The 25,806-nt window shown below is 46.8% G+C and overlaps 1 protein-coding gene across 2 annotated transcripts; it reads left to right on the top strand.

The window, feature by feature from the left end:
• The first annotated feature begins 1,137 nt into the window (after nt 1-1,137).
• On the top strand, nt 1,138-25,806 carry AIFM2 (AIF family member 2). 2 transcript variants are annotated; one of them, XM_074232444.1, is made up of 9 exons: nt 1,138-1,214; nt 7,072-7,252; nt 7,863-7,978; nt 10,013-10,132; nt 11,353-11,445; nt 13,385-13,493; nt 17,971-18,123; nt 23,411-23,611; nt 23,880-25,806. In XM_074232444.1, exons 2-9 carry the CDS (start codon nt 7,078-7,080, stop codon nt 24,032-24,034), a joined length of 1,122 nt encoding a protein of 373 aa, XP_074088545.1. In that variant the 5' UTR covers nt 1,138-1,214; nt 7,072-7,077; the 3' UTR covers nt 24,035-25,806. The 2 variants fall into 2 exon arrangements, with proteins under 2 accessions (XP_074088545.1, XP_074088544.1); XM_074232443.1 differs by lacking the exon at nt 1,138-1,214 and adding an exon at nt 1,802-3,729.

Raw genomic sequence — 25,806 nt, 5'->3', positions numbered from 1 at the left:
GGGTGCGGGTCTCTCCATGGCCACTTGCTTGGGGTCCCACAAGCCTGGGGGGGGGAGTGTCACTGAGACTCAGGCCTGAATCTTCAACCCCCAAATCTGGAGCTTCCTCCCAGGGAGGAGGTGGACATGGACGGTCTGTGCTTCCAGCCCAGGCAGGGTGGGAGCTGCAGGACCGGCCCCAGCCCCTGCAGGGTCCCAGATTGGGAAGGGCCCTCAGGGGCATCCCCCCTCCGTGATGGGGGTCCATCTTCCTTCCCAGGGACAGGCCTAGCTGACCTGCCCAGTCTCTTCTTCCCGACTCTTCCCGTTCTGTCTGGCCCTCCCGGAGCAGAGGTAGAGGACCCCAAAGACCTACCAGTCCGGGGGTCCCAGAGGGCTGGAGGGTGCCAGCCTGGAGCAGGGGCCCATCAGTCCCGGCCCCTGGGGGCACCGTGGCCTCCCCAGTCGGGATAAAGAGAGTGTGTGTGGTGCAGGTGTGACCATTGAGTGGACTGGGCAGCAGAGCGGGCACAGCCGGGCCGTGACCCGAGTGTATTTGGGTTCAAAACTCATCTTTTAAACACGTATTTTCATGAACATTCGGTTCACCCCCCCCCCCATGAAGGAAGTCCTGCCCCCTGGCAGCCGCGGCAGCGCCCTCCTGGCAGGGGAGCCTGCCCCACGCCCCGTCCTTTGGGTCCTGCTGTCCGGGGCCCGGGCCCCCCCCCCCCCCCCCGTGCCGGGCAGCTCCCGGGCCCCGTCCTTTGGGTCCTGCTGTCCGGGGCCCGGGCACCCCCCCCCCGTGCCGGGCAGCTCCCGGGGCCCGCGGAGGGTCCCGGGGGCCGTGTGGCCCTCCGTGCCCGGCCGCTACTCGGTGTCCCTGAGACCCCCGACACGGGCCCCGGGGAGGGGGCGCCTCTGTGGGCTGGCGCCCCGGGGGAGCCCGGCCGAGTGGGCCCGGGGCCTGGAGGCGGGGGGGGGGGGGGGCCGCTGTGCGGTGGAGACGGGGCCCGGGATGGGGGGCCCCGCGCCGCCGCGGTCAGGGGGCACGGCCTGGGGGCCTCAGAGCGGGGGGGCGCCCTCTGCCCCTGCCCCCCCCCCGCGGCCGGGCCGGGCCCCGAGGGCAGCGGCGCGGAGGACCCGCCCCCAGCCCTGGGGCGCCTCCCCCCCCCCCCGCGCTGAGTCACGCCGGCCCGCGGCCCGAGGGGAGCCGGACGCGTGGGGAGCTGGCGGAGGTGAGGGGCGCGGGGCGCGGGGCGCGGGGCGCGGGGCGCGGGGCGCGGGGCGCGGGGCGCGGGGCGCGGGGCGCGGGGCGCGGGGCGCGGGGCGCGGGGCGCGGGGCGCGGGGCGCGGGGCGCGGGGCGCGGGGCGCGGGGCGCGGGGCGCGGGGCGCGGGGCGCGGGGCGCGGGGCGCGGGGCGCGGGGCGCGGGGCGCGGCCGTGACGTAGCGCATCGCGGGGCTTCGGCAAACCCTGTGCTCGCAGCCCGGGGCGGCCGGGGCCCGGAGTGACCCCCCGCCTCCGGCCTCACCCCCGAGGCCCGGGGCGGCGCGCCTGCGGGGAGCGCCGAGGGGCCCGCGTGGCGGCTCCGCAGCGCGCCCCGCCCCCCGCGTGTTACTCTGACTGTCACGCAGAACACGCGTGGGGGGAGCCGGTCCCGGGGACGCAGCCCGCGTGAGCACGGATAGCGCCTCCCCGGGACCGCGGCCGGGGCCGGGGCCTGGGGCCGGGGCCGGGGCCGGGGCCGGGGCCGGGGCCGGGGCCGGGGCCGGGGCCGGGGCCGGGCCGGGAGGCACCTTTTCAGAGGCCAGAGTCGGATCTTCCACTCCTGTCATGAAGCAGGGGACACAGTTCACGGAGCCAGCATTTATGAAGCACCTGCTGTGTACCGAGCTTCACTCAAGGATGGGAGAGCGCTCTTACGGGGAGGGAAGAACCTCAGTCTTCTCATTGTAAAAATGGGAATCGGGTCCCTGGAGCCTCTCTCAGGCGTCTCATTTCTCCTGCTTTCTGGGGGTGGGGGTGGGGGCTTTCAGATCAACAATCCGGCCTGCGCCCAGCTGTTTAGGGGCCTCCGGAGAACTTTCCCCCCCACACACCCACATTTTTGGAACATAAAGATCTCTTTTAATGTCAAAAAAGATTTGCCCCTTAGTGCTTAAGAGAGCAGATTGTTAGAAAATGAATGCATGACCTTTTTAATGACCTGGGATGGGAAAGTCGCCCATGAAATCAGAGTAAACGCCTTATTTATCTGTCCCTGCCCCTCGTGGGCATCTCGACCCACGGGAAGACTGCTTTTTTTTTTTTAGGTTTTTGCAAGGCAGTGGGGTGAAGTGGCTTCCCCAAGGTCACACAGCTAGGTCATTATGAAGTGTCTGAGGCCGGATTTGAACTTAGGACTTCCTGACTCAAGGACTGGTGCACCATGCCACCTAGCTGCCCCAAGACTGCCTTTTATTAGAAATAATAGTCTTTTTTCCTTGTAAAGCACAAATGAACTTTTGATAAGTTAAAGTAATGCTGCCAAAGTCTATGATTCCTGGAACTGCAAACTGGGAAGACTCTGAAAGAACATTCAGGCCATTCTTGAATAGGATTCTTTGCAAAAACATCCCCCAACCTTGGCTTGAGCATCTCCTTGGGCTGCCTTTTGTCCCAAGGCCCGGCTCAGCCTCTTGACAATGGTGGCGGTGACTTCGGTGTCACTCAAAGTAGGGGAAAAAGCCACTAAATAGTCCCAGAACATGAGGGCTGGGAGGGACCCTAAAATCTAGAATGGCAGAAGTGGAAGAGACTTTGAGCCCAGAGCCAAAGGTGTCCCAAAGCCTGGGAGGGCTTCAGAATGTTGGGGCTGTAGAGGAACCTTAGAGATGACCTGATAGTCTAGGACTTCTTGGTCATACATTTCAAAGAGCTCTGTGAATTTGGGGGGTTTTATTTTTGTTTTTGTTTTTTTTTTACAAGGCAATGAGGTTAAGTGGCATGCCTAAGGTCACTCAGCTAGGTAATCATTAAGTATCTGAGGCTGGATCTGAACTCAGGTCCTCTTGACTTCAGGGCTGGTGCTCTATCCATTTGCACCACCTAACTGCCCCTGTGAATTTGTTTTTAAAAATATTTTGATAATTGGATTTTATCATAACTGTTTTTTGATAATTCTCTATATTTTATTTTATACTTTTCAAAGGGAGATAGCTACAGTCTTTATAGAACTTCCAAAAGGCAGAGGGGGAAGGAAGAGTGGGCTAAGAAGGCCTGTCATCTAATTCTGTTATTTTACAGATGGAGAAACTGAGGCTTGGAGAGAATAATTGACTTATCCACAATCCCTTAGTGCTATGTCTGAGATGCAAGGCTAGGGCTCTTAATTTTAAATCCATTGACCTGCCATAGATTGCTGATTTGAATTAATCTCTTATTTAATTAATTCATCCAATTAGGAAGCAAGTTCTATGAGGCAGGAGCTGGTTTCCTTTTTGTCTTTATTTTGTTTCTGTCTTTCCTCAGTAGCAGACACTTCGTAAATTATTTGGCAGAGGGAAGAGAGGATGGATTGGTGTATCAGACAGCATTTATTAATTGCCTCCAGTGTTCTAGATGCTGTGCTAGGCTTTGGGGGATGGACATAGCAAAATAATCCCAACATGGAGTCAACAAGAACATGGAAAAGCTGAACCAGGGAGCCGGGTGTCTGTCTGTGCCAGCCTGTGGGCACCAGAAGTCATTGGAAGTAAATGACCCTCAGAGAGTAGGTTCTTACCCTTGGACCCATTGATCCCACTCATGGCCATGCCTCCCTCCCCCACAGAGGAAGTCAGAGACAGAAAGAAAGGGCCATCTCCAAAGACTACCAACAGTGTTCTATGTGGAATCGAAGTTCAGGAAACAAATGGGTGCCCATTTATTGGAGAATATCAGAGCAGATTGTGGTCATGGGATACTCTGGTGCCATGACTGATCATAGAGCAGAGCTGGATGCATCTAGTCAGTCTCCTCATTTTACACACAAGGAAACTGAGACCTCTAGAATTGCCTCACTTTAACAATCTTCTGTTGGTAGATGTTTATTTAGTGGATTCATTGTAGATGAGCTGGCAGAGTAAAATGATGCCAATAAAAACAACCAGTGACACCAGTAAAAACTTGGAAAACAGAAATTCAGAGAGAGCCCTTTTCAGCTCTGGAAGATGGTTATGTGCCCCCCCCTCCCTTCCCCCTGGTACTGCTAACCTTTCCTCTATAATTGGGCTCAGCCTGGTGTGGGATGGATGGAGAAATCCATTCATTATTGGATGGGAAATAGAGTTGTTGAAACACTGGGTGTTGAAATAGGAGCAAAAGTCATTTTCAGCCCAAAACTGAGGTAGGATCATGGTTGTACTAGGGGCCTCAGGGAGCCATATATCTAATCCAACCCCCTGTGCCTTTGATGGAACAGGGAAGATGAGATTCAGAGAAAGGCAGACTTGGTTCAAGCCTACTCAGCTGGACTCCAGCTTGGCAGATTCCCATCGACTTCTTGATTCCCTGGAAAAGCTGGGATTTTTTTTTTTTGAAATTTAGTATGCTCACCAGGTGATCTTACTCATGTGCTTAGGTGATACATTACTTGTTTTTAAATCACTTAATATTATTTTTTTCTAATTGTTATGTAAAGAATGTTTTCAACATTCATTTTTTCCCCAAATATTTTATTTTTTTGTTTTTCCAACTACATGCAATGGTATTTTTTGTCAATTTTTTTTTGCAAAGTTTTGAGTATCATATTTTTTCCCTCCCTCCCTTCCCCTCCTCCTCCCCCTGACAGAAAGCCATCTGATATGGACTCTACATTTATAACCATCAACATTCAGTTTTGTAAAATTTTGAGTTCCAAATTTTTTTCTTTTCTCTTTTCCTTCCCCCCCTCCAAAACAGCCAGCAATCTGCTATTGGCCTATACAGACACAGTCATGTTCAACACATTTCCATATTATTTACATTAAGAAAGAAGAATCAGAACAAAAGGGAAAAACCATGAGGATGAAAAAATAATCAAAAAAAGTGAAAATAGCATGCTTTGGTCTGATTCAAGCTCTATGGTTCTTTCTTTGGTTGTGGATGGCATCTTCCATCCCAAGTCTTTTGGAATTGTCTTTGGTCACTGTATTGTTGAGAAGAGCTAAGTCTATCAAAGTTGATCATCACAGATGTTTCTGGTAAAGTATACAGTGTTCTCCTGGTTCTGCTCACTTGACTCAGCATCAGTTCTTGCCAGTCTTTCCATGCTTCTCTAAAGTCTGAGCACTCAGAATTTCTTAGAGAACAATAGTAGTGCTCCCTTACATTCACATATCACATTTTGTTCAGCCATTCCTCAATGGATGGGCATCCTTTCAATTTCCAATTCTTTGCCACTACAAAAAGAGTTGCTATAAATATTTTTGTACATGTGAATTTTTTTGACACTTTTTTTGTGATCTCTTTGGGGTACAGACCTAGCAGTGGTATTGCTGAGTCAAAAGGTATGTACAGTTTGGTTGCTCTTTGGGTATGATCATATTTGACCTTCTCAAAGAAGAGCATGACATCAAGGTGGTGATGCTGTGACAAGCCCATGAATTGGATTTGAGTGAGGGCAGGCTGTGTTAAGTCACCAGCCTCACTTTTCTCCAGAGCCATCTGGATCTAGTGGCCAGATAGGAATCAGCACATTATTACTTTGGGTATAGTCTAAATCAAGAACTGGGATTTGAACCATTAAATACAGTGGGAGAGGTAGGAGAAAACAGGCAGGGGGTGGAGTGGTCTTGATGACTGGAGTATGGTCTTGATTATCCAGTGTTCCTATGTTATATCTATCATGAACTTCCCTAAGGGCAAAGACTATTTTTGCCTTTCTTTGTACCCCAGGACTTGGCAAGTGCCCAAGGCACCCCCCCACACACAGTAGGTGCTTAATAGATGCTTGTTGATCAACTGAATAGCCAAATAGTTGTTTAAAGGACTTATTTTGGACTCTACCCATGGTTGATTTCCAAGTTGGTAGAACTAGAGGCTTTCTCCAGGCATCTCTGTCACTCACAGTGTTGAGTCAGGTCATTTCCCAGTTCTTATTGTGACTCTTTGCCTCCTCATGTTGGATCTCCTTCAATTTTGCCCCAGATTTTATGGATTTTCTGAGAAATGAAGATTTATCCTCTCCATTGGCCAACTTGACTTTAGGAGCCCTGCTTTGATTTGGAAATCCGGGAGCTTAGGGTGTTGACCTCTGCCTGTTGTAGCCTCTGGCCTCAGTTTCTTCATCTGTAATAGATGTAATGCTATACTTTAATTGTCCTGGTCACTGAGATGCTCAGAGAGAAACCTGTGAGGTTCAGGACATTGGCTGGACTATCCCTATTAAAACAGGAAAGGGAAGACAGACATTTCCATTCAACTGGATCAGTGGCCCCATGACCAGGGAAGTCTTATATTCAGACCAAATCTTTGTTGATGGAAGTTGAAAATTTCAGAACCAGTCATTGAGGAGCTAATGTTCTTCTCTACAGATGGGGGAGTTGAGGAAGTCAACTCTTTCTGGACCTGGCTTGTCTGAAGTCATGTAGGGAGTCCCTGCAAAAACCAAGAAGTCAACTCCATCCATCAGACTCTGGGACCATTGGTCCTTCCCCTACCCAGGATTCAGAAGGATTAGGAATGCCAGAGCTTATAAACTTGACCCCCTTTGAGCTTGACTTTCATTTCCTTTTCTTGAAAATTTATTTTATTGATAGATTTTTTTTTTTTTGCTGTAACTGTCACTTCCTAATTATTCCTCTTGTTTCTTCTTCCCCCACCAAGAGAAACCTCTCTTGTAACAGAGACATAGAGTAAAATAAAATACAACTACTCATTGGATGTCTAATAGTGTATAATTCCACACTTGTAGTTCACCACTTCTCTGCCTGATTTGTTAGTACCATTAAGTTAGGGTTTTACCTTTAGCTTCCGGCCTTGTTCAGTTAAGGAACACTGGCTCTCCCCCAGCTCCAACCCCTCCTGGGTGGGGGGTGGGGCTAGCTTGATTGGCTCATCTCTGAATCTTTCTTCTTCTTTTGGGGATGTCTAGGCCAGAATGGGATCCCAGATCTCCGTGGATGAGTCTGTGCATGTGGTGATTGTTGGAGGCGGCTTTGGTGGGATTGCGGCTGCCAGCCAGCTCCAGTCCTGGGGCATCCCCTTCACACTGGTGGACATGAGAGATGCTTTCCATCACAATGTGGCGGCTCTCCGGGCCTCTGTCGAGAGTGGTAATTTCCTCTTTTAGGGGTGGCTGGACAGCTGTAACTAGATCCCAGCTCTCCTATGCCCAGCTTGAGGGCTCTCTCCACTTTTGTTACGCCTTCCTTGGGGATCATTGGGTCTGATTGAAGCTTTTGAAATGTAAGAGCCAGTGGTGGAGAGCAAGGGGACACATTATAGTGAGGAGGGGTGAAGTGGGGGAGGGGGAGGAGGAAGAGTACAAACGGGAAAAAGCCCCAAACTCCCAAATTCTGCCTCCCTCAACATTTTACCCAGAGCAACCCTGGCTTAAGGGCTTTAAAAAATGACATTACTCAAGGGAAGAGGATATTTTCCACCTTCTGGAAAGGGCATGGGACACTCCTTAGCCATGTGACCCTAGGCCAAACACAGCCTCTCATTTTCTCATCTGTTAGCTGGAGATAATGATGGTTTCATTTTTTAGCTCACTAGCCATTGGGAGGAAAGGCCTTTATCCACCCTCAGGTTCTGGAGGCTATAAGACTCTTTGGTTAAGATTCACTCCAGGGTGGACTTGGCCTGCCATCCTTCCAGTCTGGTTCTGATTCTTTGGGGACAGCCCCAGTACCCCCATCTCACCAAACATTTGTTCCTTAGGATTTGCCAAGAAGACATTCATTTCCTATGCAAAGACCTTCCAGGACAACTTCCGGCAAGACCTGGTGGTAGGGCTGGACCTGGCAAAGCAGAAGGTCCTGCTCCAAGGGGGTGAGGTAGGTATGGCCTGGGGGGACATGAGAGGGCTGTTCTTTTATTTTTTTCTAATTATTAATTTATTTTTTCCAATTATATGTAAAAATAATTTCAGCTTTCATTTTTGTAAAATTTTCCACCCCCACCCTAAGATAGCAAGTAATGTAATATAGAGATTATATGTATAGTCATGCTACACACATTTCCATATTAGTCATGCTGTGAAAGAAGAACCAGAATTAGAGGGAAAAAACACAGGAAGGAAAAAACAAAAAATGAATTTAGAAAAGTAAAAATAGTATGCTTCAGACTCCATAAACTTTCCATAATAGTTCTCTCAGGATTATCCCTTGATGACTGAGATACTGAGAGGAGCTAAGTCTATCGTAGTTGATTATCACATAATGTACAATGTTCTCCTGATTCTGCTCACTTCACTCAGCATCAGTTGATGTAATTCTTTCTAGGATTTTCTGAAACCTTCTGGCTCATGATTTCTTACAGAATAGGAGGGCAGCTAGATAGTGGAGTGGATAGAGCACTGACCTTGGAAACAGGAGGACAGGAGTTCGGATTCAGCCTCTGACACTTACTAGCTGTGTGACCTTGGGCAAATCACTTCACCCTGATTGCCTCACATCCAGAGTCCTGATTCATCTCTGGCTACTGGACCCAGATGACTCTGGAGGAGAAAGTGAGGCCGGAGATGTAGCACAGCCCCCTCACTAAAAATCCAGTTCACGTGCTTGTTGTAGCATCAGTTTCTTGATGTCATAGTCTTTTTTTGAGAATGAAGGACAAACATTATTATAGAATGATAGTACTCCATTACATTCATAAACCACCATTTATTCTGCTGTTCCCCAATTGATAGGCATAACCTTAATTTCCAATTCCTTACCACTACAGAAAGAGCTGCTTTGAATATTCTTGTACATGTGGCTCTTCCCCCTTTTCTTATGATCTCTTTTGGGTGTAGACCTAGCAGCATTCTTGTGGGATCAAAGGGTATGCACAGTTTGATTGCTCTTTGGGTATAATTCCAAATTGCTCTCCAGAATAGTTGGATCAGTACACAACTTCATCAACAATGCATTAGTGTTCCAGTTTTTTCATATTGATCATTTTCTTTTTGTCATCTTAACCAATTTGATAGATACTCCAGAATTGTTTTAATTTGCATTTCTCTAATTAATAGTGACTTGGAGCATTTTTTCATATGATTATAGATAACTTTAATTTCTTCATCTGAAAATTGCCTGTTCATTTATCAGTTGGGAAATGATTGGTATTCTTTTAAATTTGACTCAATTCTCCAAATATTTTAGAAATCAGTTCTTTTTCAGAAATGTTAGATGTAAAAATTGTTTTCCAGCTTTATGTATTCCTTCTAATCTTGGTTGCATTGGTTTTGTTTGTGCAAAATTTTTTTTAATTTAATGTAATCAAAATTATTCATTTCGCATTTTATAATGTTCTCCATCTCTTATTTGGTCATACATCTTCATGAGAGGGCCAAGGCTGAATATCCCCAATGGGCCTCCCACAGTAGGTAGGCTTTCTTATCCTCTTAATGGTCCAGATCACCCTAGTCTGGATGGGCTCGTTTCTCTAAGCTTGTGTTAATGGAGCATTTCCTGAACAAAGTCTTCTGGCTTACTGTGGAAGATGTAGAAGTATGAGATGCTTTTCTGAAACTCTTTCCCCACACCACCTGCTATATCCCCCAATCCTTGGCTTCTCTTCCTTTGAGAGTAATAGAGACTCGCCTAAAGTGAGTGGCAGAACCCTTTCCAGACAGAAGGGCAGGAAGAAATTCATGTTTTTAAGACCCGAGTTCATATCTAGCCTCTGTCACTTACTAGCTAGCAGATCAGTTAGCCTCTATTTTGCTTCAAAATGGGGATCATAACAGTACTTACCACCTAGGGTAGTTATGAGGATCAAATGAGATAAAATATAATAGTAGGGGCTCTGTCCATGTTTATTCCTCCCCTCTATCCATCTCATTATTTTAAGCAAACTTCTACCTTTTTCATCTACCTCTCTTGTAGGCCCTTTCCTACTCCCATCTCATCCTGGCTACAGGCAGCACCGGACCTTTCCCGGGCAAATTTACCCAGATTTCAGACTTACAGTCGGCCATCAGGGCTTATGAAGTGATGGTGAAGCAGGTGAGCTGGGCATTGATGTAGGTGGGGGTGGGAGTGAGGGGGACATGGATGGGGATGGATGCTGGAAGGAGGGGCATTTAGCCTAGAGGGGAGAAGCATCCAAGGGCCTTCCACTAGAAAGAGTGATCAGGCATTCTCTTTGGCCTCCAAGCCCAAACCAGACAGATGGAGATAGCCAGCAACCAGAGTTGTAGGAGGGAGGAGTGGGCCCACCCTCCATAGGGACCCTTCCAGGGGAAAGTGGGAGAAGCTGACCTTGCATTCAAGGCCCACCTCCTCTGGTCCTCCCTCCCTTTCCAGCCTCACCTTGGCTGCTCTTTTTTTTTGTGTTATGCTTAGTCAGGCTAGCACCCTGTACCCCCTTCTTCATCTTCCTCCTCTTCATCTATTGGAGATGTTTTAGAGGGAATTCTTCAGTGCTTAGATTCAGTTCCATGACCATTAAGGTCCCTTACACCTCTGACCTTCTGAGAATGGAAGACTGCAGAGGTGGGGATATTGTATCTTCACCCCTTTTCCCTTTTCCTGGTTTTCTTGTTTAAAACAAGACTCCCCAGCCCCTGACCAAAAACCTCTTTTAACAAATTCATATAGTCCAGCAAAACAAATCAGCACATTGTTCATGTCTGAAAATGTATGCCTCATCCTGCCCCGGTAGTCCACCACTTCTCTGCTGTCAGGCATGTTGGTCCCCTTGAATATTGGGCGCTGCATTGGTGGGATTTCTTTTAGATCTTGTTTCGGTCAGCCAGGGCTTACCTTCTGTAGTCACAGTTAACAACACTTGATTCTTGTTTGTAAAATATGGCATTTTGAAGAGGTTCTGAGAACCATCGGTAATTAATTCCCAAGAGCCCTAGATGGGACATCATGAACCCTGGGTTCCAATCCTGGTCTCGATATCCACGGCACTTGACCTGTTCTTGGAAGGAAGCTAGAGTTGATGAGGGAAGGCCAGCCTGGCATGGAAGACAGCCAGAGCAAAGATGTGGAGAAGGGAGATGAGAAAGTGCTATTTTGTTTGGATGGTAGAGAACGTGAAGGGGATGATAAAGCCTTCAGGCTGGAGCCACACTGTAAGGAGCTTTAAATACATCCAGCTAATTATGCTGATAATATTAATTATTCTCATAGGGCTTTGATTAAGGAGTTGCTCCTTCCTGGCACAACTGCAGGAGATGAGCTCTCCATGTAATTTTTCTTTCTTTTTTTTTAATCAGGTCCAGAGCTCCCAGCATGTGGTGGTGGTGGGAGGAGGCTCAGCTGGTGTGGAGATGGCTGCAGAACTGAAAACTGATTATCCTGAGAAAGAGGTAACTGGTCCCTGGGCTTGGGGCCTGGGGCAAGGCAGGACTGCACTCTGGGGCCTTCCGACTTTGCAGGAAGGAAGGCAGGAGGACATTGAGGCTGGGAGCTGGGGGTGCAAAGCATGCAGTGTTGGGAAGTAGGCTTGGCAGAAGGTGACTCCTCCAAGGTCTCTGAGGCTGCAGTGGCCTTGCCAGGGAGGGGGGCCTGGGCAACCTGCAGAGCTGGAGTCAAGAGTGATCCAGGCTCTTGGGCTGGCCCAAAGCAGACAGAGGATCACTTCAGCCTTGCAAGGCCCAATTTCCTCATCTGGCAGACAGAGGGCTTTGAAGTAGACAACCACTTGTAGTTCATATTTTTGCTTTCCAGAAGCTCTAAAAATCTGTGGTCTCCTGAGGTTCTGTTTTTCATTTTTCATTGGTTGAATTTCCCCCATTTGTCTCCTCTTCTGCCCCAGATCCTGGCTCTCATTGTGTTGTTCTCACAGGTCCTCCCAGGCAAAGTTTTCCCATGTCTGGAACCACTCTCTGTTTCTGAAGCTTGAACAGGCACTGGACAAATGGGTTGCAAAGATGGGCACGGAGAGTCCCTGCCCTCCTGGAGCGCCCTCTCTAATGAGATATGTTGTCATCTAGTCATGTCTGACTCCTCATGAACCCATATGAGGTTTTCTTGGCAAAGGCCCTGGAATGGTTTGCTGTTTCTATCTCCAATTCAATTTACAGATGAGGAAACTGAAGCTAACCGAGGGAAGGGACTTGCCCAAGGTCACATGGATCATATCTGAGACTGGATTTGAACTCAGTTCTTCCTGATTCCAGAACCAGTGCAAGAAAAGGAATTAATGATTGAGAAAGATAATGGATTGGTCATATGACCACGTGGGTACCTTGTGTGCTCTTTATGATGTGGCCCAGCTAGGAAGGCCTTTGGTACATTGGACAAGCCCTTGTTGTGTGCTTATGGGAGACTATGAAGGAGGCATGGAGGAGCATGGGCTGCAATCTGCATTGATGGAGGAGGGAATGGCCACAGGATTTTCCCTCCCCTGCACGTGCTTTACAGCCTTTGGGAGGACAGTGACATTGGACATGTAGAGTGTTCCTATTGGTATTATTGTTAGAGGAAAGAATGCTGAACCTCAAATTCAGATCCCTCAGGTTCCCCTTTGTCCTTGGCCAGTTGTATGAGCTTGGGGAAAGAAATCAGCTTTAGTTCGATCAGTTAAACATTTTTAAAGCACTTATGTGCAAGGCAGCTTTCCGTTTACCTTTTTTTCCATTGTGAGAAAATGTGAATTCAAACATGCAATGAAATAGGCAAATTTTCCAAAATAGATCTTGGAAGGGAGGAAAGCTTGTGCCTGAATTCAAAAAGTCAATACTAAAAAAAAAAAAAAAAAAGCTGGCTTAACTCTGACTCCTGCTCCATCCTCAATTTTTTGGGGAAGGGGGAATATTAATCTCCTTAATGTCCCTTCCCTTAAAAAGGGGGGGTCAGTTAGGTGGCGCAGTGCATAGAGCACTGGCCCTGCAGTCAGGAGGACACTAGTTCAAATTTGACCTCAGACACTTGACACTTGCTAGTTGTGTGACCCTGGGGAAGTCACTTCACCCTGCTTGCCTCACATGCAGGGCATCTCTAGTCACCCTGATTGATTGGTATCTGTAAACTGGACCCTGATGGCTCTGGAGGAGGAAGTGAGGCTGGGGACTGGACCCCCTCACTCCAATCCAATTCACGTTTGTCATGGCATTACCTCCCTGATGTCGTGGTCTTCCTCGACAGCCAAGGACAAACATCAGCATCCATTGATATTATTGAAATGTTCTTTCTTCCTCTATACAGGAAGAGACTTGGAGGCCATGGCCTCTTGGGGTTCCCCTGTGCTCCTGAGGGATCTGGGGACCTTTGGACCGAGGGTCTTATGTTGGTTCTTGTCTACAGGTCACCCTCATTCATTCCAAAGTTCCGCTGGCCGACCCAGAGCTCCTTCCTTGTGTTCGGCAGGAAGTGAAAGAGATTCTCCTCCAGAAAGGGGTGGAACTTCTGCTGAGTAGGTGCCCCTTCATTCTCCTCCCCAAGGACTTCCACCCCATCTCCCACCCAACTTCTCACCTTTCCTTCCCAATTCCCTTGATTTCCCCCTAGTCCTAGACCTTTGAGGAGGATCTCCATCCCTGGAGGGCACTTGGGTAGTCCTGATTCGTGGTTAAGTGGTGATCAGCTGATCTTCGCCTTCCCTCTGTTGGGGTGATTTAGAACCCACTGAAGCACAAGGCCATCTCCTGTTTGTGGGTGCCCACAGGAGTGTCTCGCACATAGTTAGACACATTTGTAAGTGATCCCCTTTCCTGAGGCCTCCAGGAAGATTGTGATTGGTGGGTTGCCTCACTTTTTTCTGCATTTTTATCATGAATAAATCCTAACCCAACTTTGGAGCTAGAAATCCCCTTTGGGAAAAGGCTTTCTGGGTTCAAGCTGTGATTTCTGCCTCTAGCTGTGTGACCTTGAGCAGATTCCTAGGCTTTGGCTTCTTTCTTCTAGAATGGGTGCTGCATCCAAGGTTGTGGAGGTCCCTTCTCACTTCATGTCTCTGATGTCACTTGCCTCTGGGCAGTGAGCTCCTCCTCTCTCCCTCTCAGACTCTGGGGCCTACCTAGTATATGAGACCCAGTGTCCTGCCATACTTGCCAAAGGGAGGTTTTGGCCAATTCAGGATGACTCCTTAGCAATTCGATACCCTTTTGGATAGCTTCAAGACTCCTAGGACCATAGATTTACAGAGACATCCACATCATCTAGGCCATCATTTTTACAGATGAGGAAACCGAGGGTCCCAAGAAGTGAAATGACTTTTTCAAGGTCACACAGGTGAGATCTGAACCCTTGTTCTCAAATTCCAAAGTCAGTGTTCTTTTCCCCAGACTATATTGTTCATGGAAAGAATATAGAAAAAAGTTTTTAACTTTCCTCTAAACCTGAAATTTTTAACTTTTTTTCTGGTCATGGACCACCCTCTTCCCCTGAACAGTTGGTTGAAACTTTTTGCAAAATCTATTTTAATTAAATGCACAAAGTTAAATATATAAGATTATAAAGAAAATATATTAAAATGCAATTATCAAAATTTTTTAAACACGTTTAGGGCCTCAAGTTAAGACCTTTTGTTCTCATATACTCTCATCTAGTGATGTTATTTTTGTTCAGTTACTTTTTCATTCATGTCTGACTTTTTGTGACTCCACTGGGTTTTGTTTTTGGTTTTTTTTGGGTTAAGCTATTGGAGAGATTTGCCATTTTCTTTTCCAGCTCATTTTTTAGCTCATTTCACTTCTTACTTACATGAGAAAAACCCAGGCAAACAGGGTGAAGTGGCTTTCCTAGGGTCTTGCAGCTAGTAAGTGTGACTGAGGCTGGATTTGAACTCAGATCTCCTTGCTCTAGGCCCAGCACTCTATTCATTGTGCCCCCCAGCTGCCCTTGTGAATGTGTCCTACCTTATCAATACATGGGTTGGTCAATACATTGGCAGGAAATAGTCACTGGATGAGAGTGGGTGGTCATGTCCACCTGCTTTTCACTGACCTGTTCATCTCTCCAAGGTTTGAGATCTTCATTGTGTCCTTGTACTAAACTAAAGAGACTCTTGCTTTATTCCCACAGCTTCCGTCTTCAGGGTGGGATGTAGGAGGAAGCTTCTGGGATCTTCTCTAATTTGGAGAGTGCAAGATTCAGGGGTCGTCTTTCCGGCCCTTGAAAGTGTAATTGAGGGACAGCTAGGTGGTGCAGTGGATAGAGCACCGGCCCTGGAGTCAGGAGTACCTGAGTTCAAGTCCAGCCTCAGACACTTAAAGCTGTGTGGCCTTGAGCAAGCCACTTAACCCCATTGCCTTGCAAAAAAAAAAGTGTAATTGAGGTACTCATGGTCAGCGCCTTTCCTCACAAAGCCCAGGGATGCTGCCCATTGAGCTGCTGCCATGCCTCGAACACTGGTGGAGATGGGGCCTTGTGAAGGGGCTTCCTTAGGATGTGCGCTTTCCAAAGGCCTCTCATGTTGGGAGAATTCCAGTTTATGGACGTAGAGCTCAGGGTCATTGGAGTCCACTGTCCCCGTTATACAGCTGGAGAAACTGAGTCAGGCTTTGACTTGTGGACTCAGCCTGTGCTATGGTGAGCTTCTTGAATGAGTGTTTTGGAGGTGGAGAGGACTCGGGATTGCGGCTGTTTGGCCTTGCCATAAAACCGTTCTGCGATGGAGATGCTATTACTGTTATTATTATGACTCCTATCGATTTTTCCTGTTCTTTTTATTATTCTTCCACCATAAGCAGCTCTAAGCAGAGGACAATCTGCCTGCTAGTTTCCCTTATTTATTTGGAGTGTATTGTGGGGCACTGCCTTGTTGAGATTATAAAGTCCACGGAGAGCTTGGGGCTGCCAGGGAGCTTCCTGGCCGGTCACCTTTGCCAAAGCCTTAAATCTTAGTCCAGGGCTCCCAAAGGAACCCTATGGAGCTTTCAACCAACCGTGGCTCTTGGCCGAGCGTGCCAGGCATGTTGTTATCTTGGGCAAGGAAAAGTGAACCTCGGGGAGACAGAGAGGAGCCTGCCTGCCATGCTGTTGGGGTTCTTGGAAAAAGATGTGGGTTCAGCTGCTTGGGGCGTGTGTGTCTTGGCCACCTGAGAGCCGCGCCCTCTTGGGCGGCACCCAGAGGGCTGCCATTCGGTCCGTACCTTAGGAAGGACGTTGCTGGGCCGGGCCACATCCCCAGGTTGGCAGCCAGGAGGTCAAAGGTGAGAAATTGAGCTTCCTGCGCATTGACTCTAAGGACAGAGCAGCCCTTTGTTCATAAAGTGGAAGAGATTAAGATTAACAGCCAGCATTTATAGATCACTTCAGCATTTGTTTAGCATTTTACATGGCTTGTCTCACTGGATCCTTACAACAATCCTGGGGAGTAGGCGCTGTTGTCATTCTGCTTTTATAGGTGAGGAAACTGAGGCAGACAGACTGAGGTCAAGGGATTGGCCCAAGGTCCCACAGATAGCAAGTGTTGGAGCTGGAGTTTGAACTTGGGTCCTCCTGGTTGCAGGGCTGACCCTCTATCATTTTACCCCTAGTCACCCCTGGGGTACAAATATAAAAATCGTCCCTGCTCTCAAGAGTGAGCAGATTTTATACATTTTATAGGTTTATACACACATAACAACAAAAATGAAAAAACAATTTTCCCTTACACTTGAGGATGGGATAGGTTCCTGTTGGAGCCGGACCTTGAGAGAGCTGAAGGAAGCTGGGGATTCCGGGAGGTGGGGAGAGAAGGGAGTCATTCCAGACCCGACGCACAGCAGGGCAAAGGTATGGAGGTGGGAGGTGACGTGTGTGGCGAGGGAAGGACGGTCACGGGCAGAGTCAGAGCCTCTGCTCCCAGTCTGAGCCGCCCTCCTGTGTCTGTCGGCCCGGCATGTGGGAGGAGGATTGGCCTTGGTCTGCAGGCCCCAGAGAACAGGACTAGTTGCTGCAGGTGGAAGGTGGAACGAGACTCTTCATCTTGATGGGGTTGTAACAACTGTCCAACAAGCTTCATGGAAATGAAAGAGCAGTGAGGTCATTGTTGCGGCTCCCCGGGTGGACCTGGCTGGTCACCCGAGGGGAAATTGGGCCTGGTGTCAGAGTTCTAAACTGAGGCACGGTGAGCTCGGGGGCCTCTTCCAGTCAAGGATTTAGGATTCTGGAATGGACAGGGCAGCCTGGGCCCTTTGGCTCCCTTCCACCTCCCCTGACAGATTTCCCTTCCTATCTGTGAGTGGACGTGGCAGTGGCCAAAGCTAGAGGCTTGTCCACAACCCTCGCCTGCCTGCCTTCCCTCCCCCACTTGTTCGTTCCTTCCTTCCTTCTCTCCCTCCTTCCCCATCTTCCTTTCATAGGTTCCTTCTATGATAAATACCAGCTAAGCCAATGGGCAGCCGGCTGCCTTGGCAGCTTGAAGCATCACAATTCAGTGGCTTGAACAGTAATTGGAGTCAGAGGATCTGGGTTCAAATCCTACTTAATAGTGATGTTTAGGGGCAGCTAGGTAGCACAGTGGATAGAGCACTGGCCCCGAAGCCTGGAGGATCTGATTCAAATCCAGCCTCAGGCACTTAATAGTTACCTAGCTGTGTGACTTTGGACAAGTCACTTAACCCCATTGCCTTGCAAAAAAAAAAAACTAAAAAAGAGTAATATTTAGTTCCTGGGTAACCTTACAAGTCCTTGAACCACTCAATCTTCTTCATCTGTAAGATGAGGAGAAAGAATGATCCAGCTTTTGAGGTTCCTTCTAGCTCTGGATCTGTGGGCCCCCCCTTTTTTTGCAAGGCAATGGGGTTAAGTGACTTGCCCAAGGTCACAAAGCTAGGTAATTATTAATTGTCTGAGGTTGGATTTGAACCCAGGTACTCCTGACTCCAGGGCCGGTGCTTTATCCACTATGCCACCTAGCTGCCCCCGTGGGCCCCTCTTAACAGCTTTTCTGTCTCTGGCACTAGATGAGCGTGTGATCAACCTAGAGGAGCTGCCTCTCAATGAGCATCGTGACAGCATCCAAGTGAAGACGGACAAGGGCACTCACCTGGTGGCAAACCTGGTGATTCTCTGCAATGGAATTAAGATCAACTCCTCCGTGTACAGCAGTGCCCTGGGTAAGTACAGACCCCAACTCTGGGGGAGGGGGATCACACTGCCATCCTGCGCCGTCCCTGGAGGGCCTCAGGACCCACCCCTGCTCCTCAAACATGTGAGTGTGAGCTGTGTGCCCATGCACAAGGCACTGCCTCAGTTTCCCCATCTGTAGAATGGGGATAAAAGTCATCTTAACTCTCAGGTTGTTGGGGGGATCAATAGAAATCATGTTTGTTTATAAAGCAGTCTATAAATGCTGGCTGTCGTCATCATCCTCACCATCCTGGGCTGTGCCCACAGATTTCACAGCCTGGCTGCTGTGGCTAGAGCCCTTCAGTGTGACAGAAATGCTGGATTCAACCTTCCCTATGACACCTTGTAGCCGTGTGACTGCAAACAAGTCACCTCTTGCTCTGAGAATGAGGCATTGGGTACAGACTGGTCCAGATTAGTGCAAGCAATGGAGCCGCTGAAATGGTCACTGAATGGAGTGAGAATGACGTAACTGATTCCAGCCTGCTTCCAATGGAAGCAGGCAATGCGAATTCAGATAGTGCCGTGTGTGTGTGTGTGTGTGTGTGTGTGTGTGTGTGTGTGTGTGTGTGGTGTCATTATTTGCATTAATTGGGACTTAGCCTGGATAGATCAGAGATTTTTTTTTTCCTGGTTTAAGACTGTATTTTATTTTAATTTTTGATATATTTATTTTGAGTTTCAATTTCCCCCCCTAATCTTGCTTCTCACCCCCCCTACCCCCACAGAAGGCATTCTGTTAGTCTTTATTGTTTCCATGGTATGCATTAGATCAGAGGTTCTTAACCTGGGATGATTTGTTTTATATTTTGATGGCAGTTTTTCAATATCATAAGTCTCCTTTGTAATCCTTTTGTAATTTATTATTTTCTTAATTTTAAAAATTAGCCCTGTCAGACTCCTTTGGCTTCACCAGCCTCTTAAAGGGGTGCATGGCATATAAAAGGTCAAGGTGGGGCCTTGTGGGTCCCTTGCAAGCTTTGCCAATCTGTGATTCTCCGTTTAATTCTTGAGCACATGAGCACTAAGAGAACCGGCCTCCTAGTGGAAGGTGATGAGAAAGTAATTTGGGGAGGATGAAATAGGAGTCCTCTTAGAGCAACATGGAGGAATTCTGGGCTTTGCTAGCTTTCATTGCTCTGCCAGGAGATCTCTTTCTCTGTCCACCTGGTCGGGCCCCTCTCTCCTAATAACTGATCAGTGGGTTCTGGTTTTATAATCTGTTCCTGATTGCCAAGGAACAAGGCATGGGCAGCAAGTCTGATCCCAGTTCCCAACCCCGGCTACTGACCATGTGGCCTTGATGCGAGTCTCCTCTTCAGGTTTCAATTTCTCTTTCTGTTAAATGAAGACTCTGATTTGATTTTGACCCAAATGTAGAATGATGGGGCCAGGCGTTCTTAATGATCAGATTAATTTTCTGTGGTAATTAAATAGAAGTTTGGTTCACTGAGGATTCCAGACTTGGGTTTTTCAGTGTTTTAGGACATCCCTGAGGGCTACTGCAGGAGAAGGGAGACTCAGAAGGGACCCAGGTTTAGCGGTAGGTCCAGAGAGGGTGGAGTTTTAATTTCCAGAGAATTCCAGATATCTTTTGGAGTTGATCTAGTGTGCCGGTTTTTCAGGTTTAAAGGTACTTTAGGATTGTGAGATTTAGATTTGGAAGGAATTCTTAGAAAATCACCCATTCGTGGAATCTGAGAATATCAAGGTCAAAGAGATCTCAGAGGCAATTAGCCCAATCCATCTATGAACAAGAATGGCCAACAAATGGCCATCCACCATTTGTTAAAGACTGAGGAACTCATTACCTCCTGAGTCAGCTCTTTCTGCTTTGGTGCAGCTCTCATGCTTTCCTCCCTTTCTTTTGGACATCCTATACTCCCATTGGAGGTAGTTGGGTGGCACAGTGGGTAGAGCACCAGGCCTGGAGTTAGGAGGACCTGAGTTCAAATTCAGCCTTAGACACTTAACTAGCTGTGTGACCCTGGGCAAGTTACTTCATCCTGATTGCCTCAGTTTCCTAATCTGTAAAATGATCTGCAGAGGGAAATGGAAAAGTACTCTAGTACTTTTTTTTGGTAATGCAATGAGGTTGTGACTTATCCAAGGTCACATAGCTAGGTAATTATTGTATCTGAGACTGAATTTGAACTCTTGTCCTCCTGATTCCAGGGCTGGAGCTCTATCCACTGCATCACCTAGCTGCCCCCTCTCTAGTACATTTTTTGTCAAGAAAACCTCAAATAGGGTCATGAAAAGTCACACATGACTGAAATGAATGAACAGCAATACATTCACATTGGAAAGCGGGGGGGGTCACTCGTGGGTCTGGTCCCAATACCGATAGTCTATTGGGTCTGGGGGCTCACCACATTGGTGACACAGATCAGCTGATCCCACCACCCTCAGGCTTCGGTGATCTGCCATCCCCAGCCTCATGCACCCCAATACCATGCACTTTGTGTCTCTATCCTTTGGGGCTGGTGGTGATGGGCTTTCATCAGTGGGAAGTTCCTGGAGGAGAACTGCCAGGGAAAATGGTGGTTTTCCTACAACTCAATGATTATGGAGAATTGCTCAAGGCACTGGGAGTTTTGATGACTTGTCCAGGGTCACCCAGCTGGTAGTTCTCAGAGGCAGGATTTGAACCTGGGCCTTCCGGGCTTTAACTCCTGCTTGACTCTTGTTGACATCCTGAGAATCCCCTAGTTTGACACCTTCTCCTAGCTTTGTGGTCACTCCATTTGGTGTTGATGTCCAAGAGTTAGGTTTCATCGAACCTAATTCCTTATCTGGTCATACTTCCCTCCTGTGTTGTCCATGCTGCTTTTGTTGTCATTTGTCTTGGCATTGATGTGCTCATAGGTGCCTGTCCACATTGTCCATTGCTTTTTTGGGTGACCTGTAATTTTGATTCTTCAGAGATTGTGGTGTCCCATGATCCACCTAACTATAAATCATAGTCTGAAATTGAACATTCTTCATTCACTTGGTTTTTCCCATGGATAGTTAGGATGCAGTCTCGGAGTAGTTAGGGATCTCATTTAGAAGACCCTGTTGTATCCTGGGGCATGATGCAGCCAGCAGAAAGTCACATCTGGAAGACTTCTCCATCTATAACAAACCTCTCTGGCAAACACCCATGGCTCCATTTTATAACTCACTTGATAATAACTATCAGGTAATCATCAGTCTAAGTTAGTTTTTTATATATTTTTCAGAGATTCTTATAAGGTCTTAAATATTCACAGGAGAGACTTTGAAAATTGTTCTGTTGATAGCAAATGCTTGATTTTCTTTATTATTTTTTTCAAATTAAGTTCTACTTTTTTCTCTCACCTCTTCACCCACCTCCAGTTGAGAAATAAAAAAAATGCCACCCTTGTTACAGTTGAGCAAAAATAAAATTCCTCATTGGTCATGTTCCTCCCAAATGATATCTTAATCTGTACTCTGAGCCTTCTATTTCTTGGGGAGGGACAGCATATTTCATCAGAATTCCTCTGGAATTGAGGTTAGTCATTGTGTTGATCAGAGTTCCCAGGTTTTTTGATGGTCTTTATGACTATAAATAGTCCTCCTCCTGCTCATTTCACTTTGGTTCAGTTTATACAAGTCATCCCAGGTTTCTCTGAAATCATTCCCTTCATCATTTTTTCAGCACCAGCATATTTCATCACATTCATATGCCATAGCTCATAAGCATTGCTTTGGTTTCCCCATTTTTGCCACTACACAAAAAGAGCTGCCACAAATATTTCATAGATATGGGTCCTTTCCTCTTTCTTTCATTTCTTTAGGATAAAGACCTTCTAATGGTACCACTAAAACAAAGGTAAGCACAATTTAATAACTCAAATGCTTACTTTTTAGTTAACATATAGATCAATAGTGATCGACAGCTGCTTGTTCATTTTGGGGGGGATATTAATAATTAGTGATTTTTCCAAGTTTTTTAAATCTTATTTTAAGATATTTTGAGAACTGATTCTTCAACATCCTAAAAATTGAGTTACCTCAAGTCTCTGTGTTTGCTTGCTCTATTCTAACGGCCTCATCTTTGTTTCTTCAGCACATATGGTATAATTAGGGCCTGCGATCATGGAGTCCAGAGTAATGTTTTCATTAATGAGAGGGAAAAAAATCTTTTGTTTGATTCTGAGGCATATTTTCTGACACTATTCACTTACCCAAATTTTCATTTTTGTTAACAATATTAACATATTTCACAATTTAATTTGGAGAGATTTATAGAGTTCTGGACTCTCACAGCCTAAGAAAACTTGGATGGCTACCATGCCACATTGTTGACTCATGTTGAGCATGCATGCTACTAAAACCCCTCCCTGAAGAAGCTTATAGTCTACTGGAGGAAACTGAGGTCTAGAGAAAGGGAGGGGAGAGAGAGGGAGGAGGGAGAAAGAGAGAGGAGGGGAAGAGAGAAAGGTGAGAGACAGAGTCAGAGACAGAGAGAGAGAAGAGGAGAGGAGAGGAGAGACAGAGAGAGAGAGAGAGAGAGAGAGAGAGAGAGAGAGAGAGAGAGAAAGAGGGAAAGAGAAGGAGGAGAGAATCACTTTCCTAAGGTCATACAGGTCCATAATTAGCAAAGCTGGTATTTGAGTCTAAGGCCCTGAGACCAAGTTCCATCCTCCTCTGACTCCTGTGAATTGTTTTTTTAAAAAAGTAATTGGTTACCTCCTTGTTGGACATTGCATGTTTTTAAAAGCCTTCCAGCAAAATGTTCAAAAATGGGGAAATCAACCAACGGATTTGACATGTAATGATGTTGATGACGATGACGCAAATGCCTAATAGTAGCAGCTTACCATATAGTATTTACTTTCTTCCCAACATTCTGCTGCAAAAGCCCTCCTTTGTGAACCAGGGATCTGAGATCCCAGATTGATGAGGGGATTTACCCTGGGTTACATGCCTCAGATCTTTTGATTCCATCTGGCACTTCCCTTTATTCCATACAAATACCCACCAGTTAGAGGAAGTTGTTTTGGTACAATAATTGCTTTTCCATGACCGCCTTTTTTCACATGGGCGTCAGTGTCATTTCCCAGATGTTGACAGCTTCTCTTATTCCTTAAGAGAGTTTCTAGGAGTTAGAACTTTATAGATAAAAATCAAGTCCATGTGAAAGAGATTTCTCTAAAGACGAACTTTTTGTTTTTGTCTTGGTCAGCTTTGAATGTTATCTTACCTTGATGACTAGTTTAAAGGATAGTTAAGATTCAGAGTAATGATATTTATTTTGTTCTGCAGGTGATAAAATGGCCAGTAATGGCGCCTTAATGGTTAATGATTACCTCCAGGTAGAGGGATTTAGTAATATCTATGCCATTGGGGACTGTGCTGATGTGAAAGAACCTAAGATGGCATACCATGCTGGGCTCCATGCCAACATTGTGGTGACCAACATTGTCAACAGTATGAAACAGAAGCCGCTCAAGACCTACAAGCCAGGTAAAAAGGGGGTTCTGAGGTAAAAAAAAAATCTTAGACAGTTAGCTTAGACATTACTTGATTTTAAAGGTGATTAAACAAACCCTAATTGCTTATGGGCTCTCTGACCTTGGCAGTTTTTGAAAAATAAAACAGGAAGCCATTGCTTGAGATGGTTACCTTTCCCTGAGGCAGGGGGCTGGACAAGAAAGTCCCTTAGAACTGGGGGAGTCAGTGCTTATGAATGTTAAGTACAACCAATTCCTCCTCCTTGTCTGCCTTTTCCTAGGAGCACTGACATTTCTGCTGTCCATGGGAAGAAATGATGGTGTGGGCCAGATTAGCGGCTTCTATGTGGGAAGGCTCATGGTCAGGTTTGCCAAGAGCCGGGACCTGTTCGTCTCCACAAGCTGGAAAACGATGAGGCAGACGGCACCCTCTTAGAGAGGAGGAGGAAAGAAGAAAAGATAATGGAACCAATTGATCAGAGGATTTAAAAAAAAAGAAGAAAAAAAAGATGAGTAGAAAGCCTCAGTCAGATTGAGAAATCAGAAGGAAGAAATTCCTTTCTATATTCATTATGCCTGACATGTTTCAACAGGATTGATCACTTGATAGACTGCTAGCATCTCCTGAAGGTGCTATCTAGCACACAAGAAGCTTTAGAAAAATATTTGCTAAGAGGGCCATTTCTGGGGTGGATAAAGGCATTTACTTGCTTGGTTTCAGGTGTGGGTACCCAGCCTCCCATGCCCAGCTGATCCCATAGAAAGTGGACATCCTGCATCATCTGACTAGGGATGGAAAAACATTGTCTCAGGTCATGCTCTGGCCCTTCTGTCACTGGTATGGGAAAGGAGAAAATGAAAGGTCGTAGTTTTCGAAGGGATGTCTGATCTGATCACCTCCTCTTCAGATGCCTTGGAAAGGAGGAGAGGTTGTGTTCTAGGTTTCCATGACTGTGAAGAGGTCCAGATGGAATTCCAAGGCAGGGCCTCCAACTGTCAGTGGGAAGTGAGTGAGAATGGTAGTGGACAGGTGGGTTCAGCCCATCTCCCCTTCTGCAGGCAGACACTGTTGGTTTGGGCATTCCTGGGGGGAAGATGAGGTTCATCTGCTGACCAGACTTCAGGTCAAAGGACATGGCATTGTTAGCAGCCAGACTTAGATCATCCCTAACTTTCCATTAGTGCTTGTTAAGCCATCAACTTTTTGAGATGATGAAGCTTTTCAAGTCCCTCCTCTTAGCTCCTTTCTCTATAACATCAACTAAATTTTAGGGACACATTGCCAGCCTGATTAATCCATTTTACCAAAAGGCCTCTTAAAATTCGGAGAATTAGGAAAATAGAAGTATACTCATTGCTACATTCCTGTATAGCAAAGTGCTACTATGCATAAGACTTCGGTTTTATCAGTGTATTTTTCCTCATACTAATCCCAACCCTTTCCAATGACTACCCTCGAATAGTTTGGTGGGATATTTTGGCCATAGAATGCTCCCTCTGGTGGCCAATTTTTTGGTTAGCATGGAAAGTCTTGATTGTCAGCCCAGATGGATCCTGGGACCCATGGTTCATCATCAGACCTTTAAATTCAAAGAATTTCCCTTTCTGTAGGACCTTCCTATTTGAATTCTGTTGGGCTAACTTCCTGGAACTCCAAGGTCAACTCCACATCTTAAGAAGGCACAGGAGGAAGATGTTAACAGGGATGTTTAGAATTAGAGAAGCACAGGTCTGTTGATGAACTCCACAAAAGAGTTCCCGGCTCATTAAATCCTTTCCTTCCTCTGGGTGGAGGGTCTCTGACCTCCTGACCGTGTGGCTTAGGGCCAGCCAGTGACAAAGGTTTGGTTCCAACCCTGTGCTTGCTTCCCCCTGGCAGTTCTCTTTGGTTTCCTGGCTGATACTGGGACATCATAAACAAGGATCTTAGCCCATGAAGGGAGTGGAAAGAACGCTGGCTTTGAAGTTAAGAGACTTGGTAGCAACCATGGACTCCTGTGTCCTAGCCCTGAATCTCCTGATACTTACAGATTTGTATAACTTTTCTTTAGCAGACCCACCATCAACTTACTTTTAAAGCATTATGGTTGACTTGTGTTTTCAGCTGTGATTTTCCATCCCTCATTTGTCTTTCAGAATTCTTTCTGTCTGGGGTAGATGGGAAGAGACTTCTGAGTGATATTAAACTCTAAATGGCTCAAAGTGAAA

Source organism: Macrotis lagotis, chromosome 4 (assembly GCF_037893015.1).
Source record: "Macrotis lagotis isolate mMagLag1 chromosome 4, bilby.v1.9.chrom.fasta, whole genome shotgun sequence".
Classification (NCBI taxonomy): domain Eukaryota; kingdom Metazoa; phylum Chordata; class Mammalia; order Peramelemorphia; family Peramelidae; genus Macrotis; species Macrotis lagotis.
This window is presented reverse-complemented; position numbering and strand designations above follow the sequence as displayed.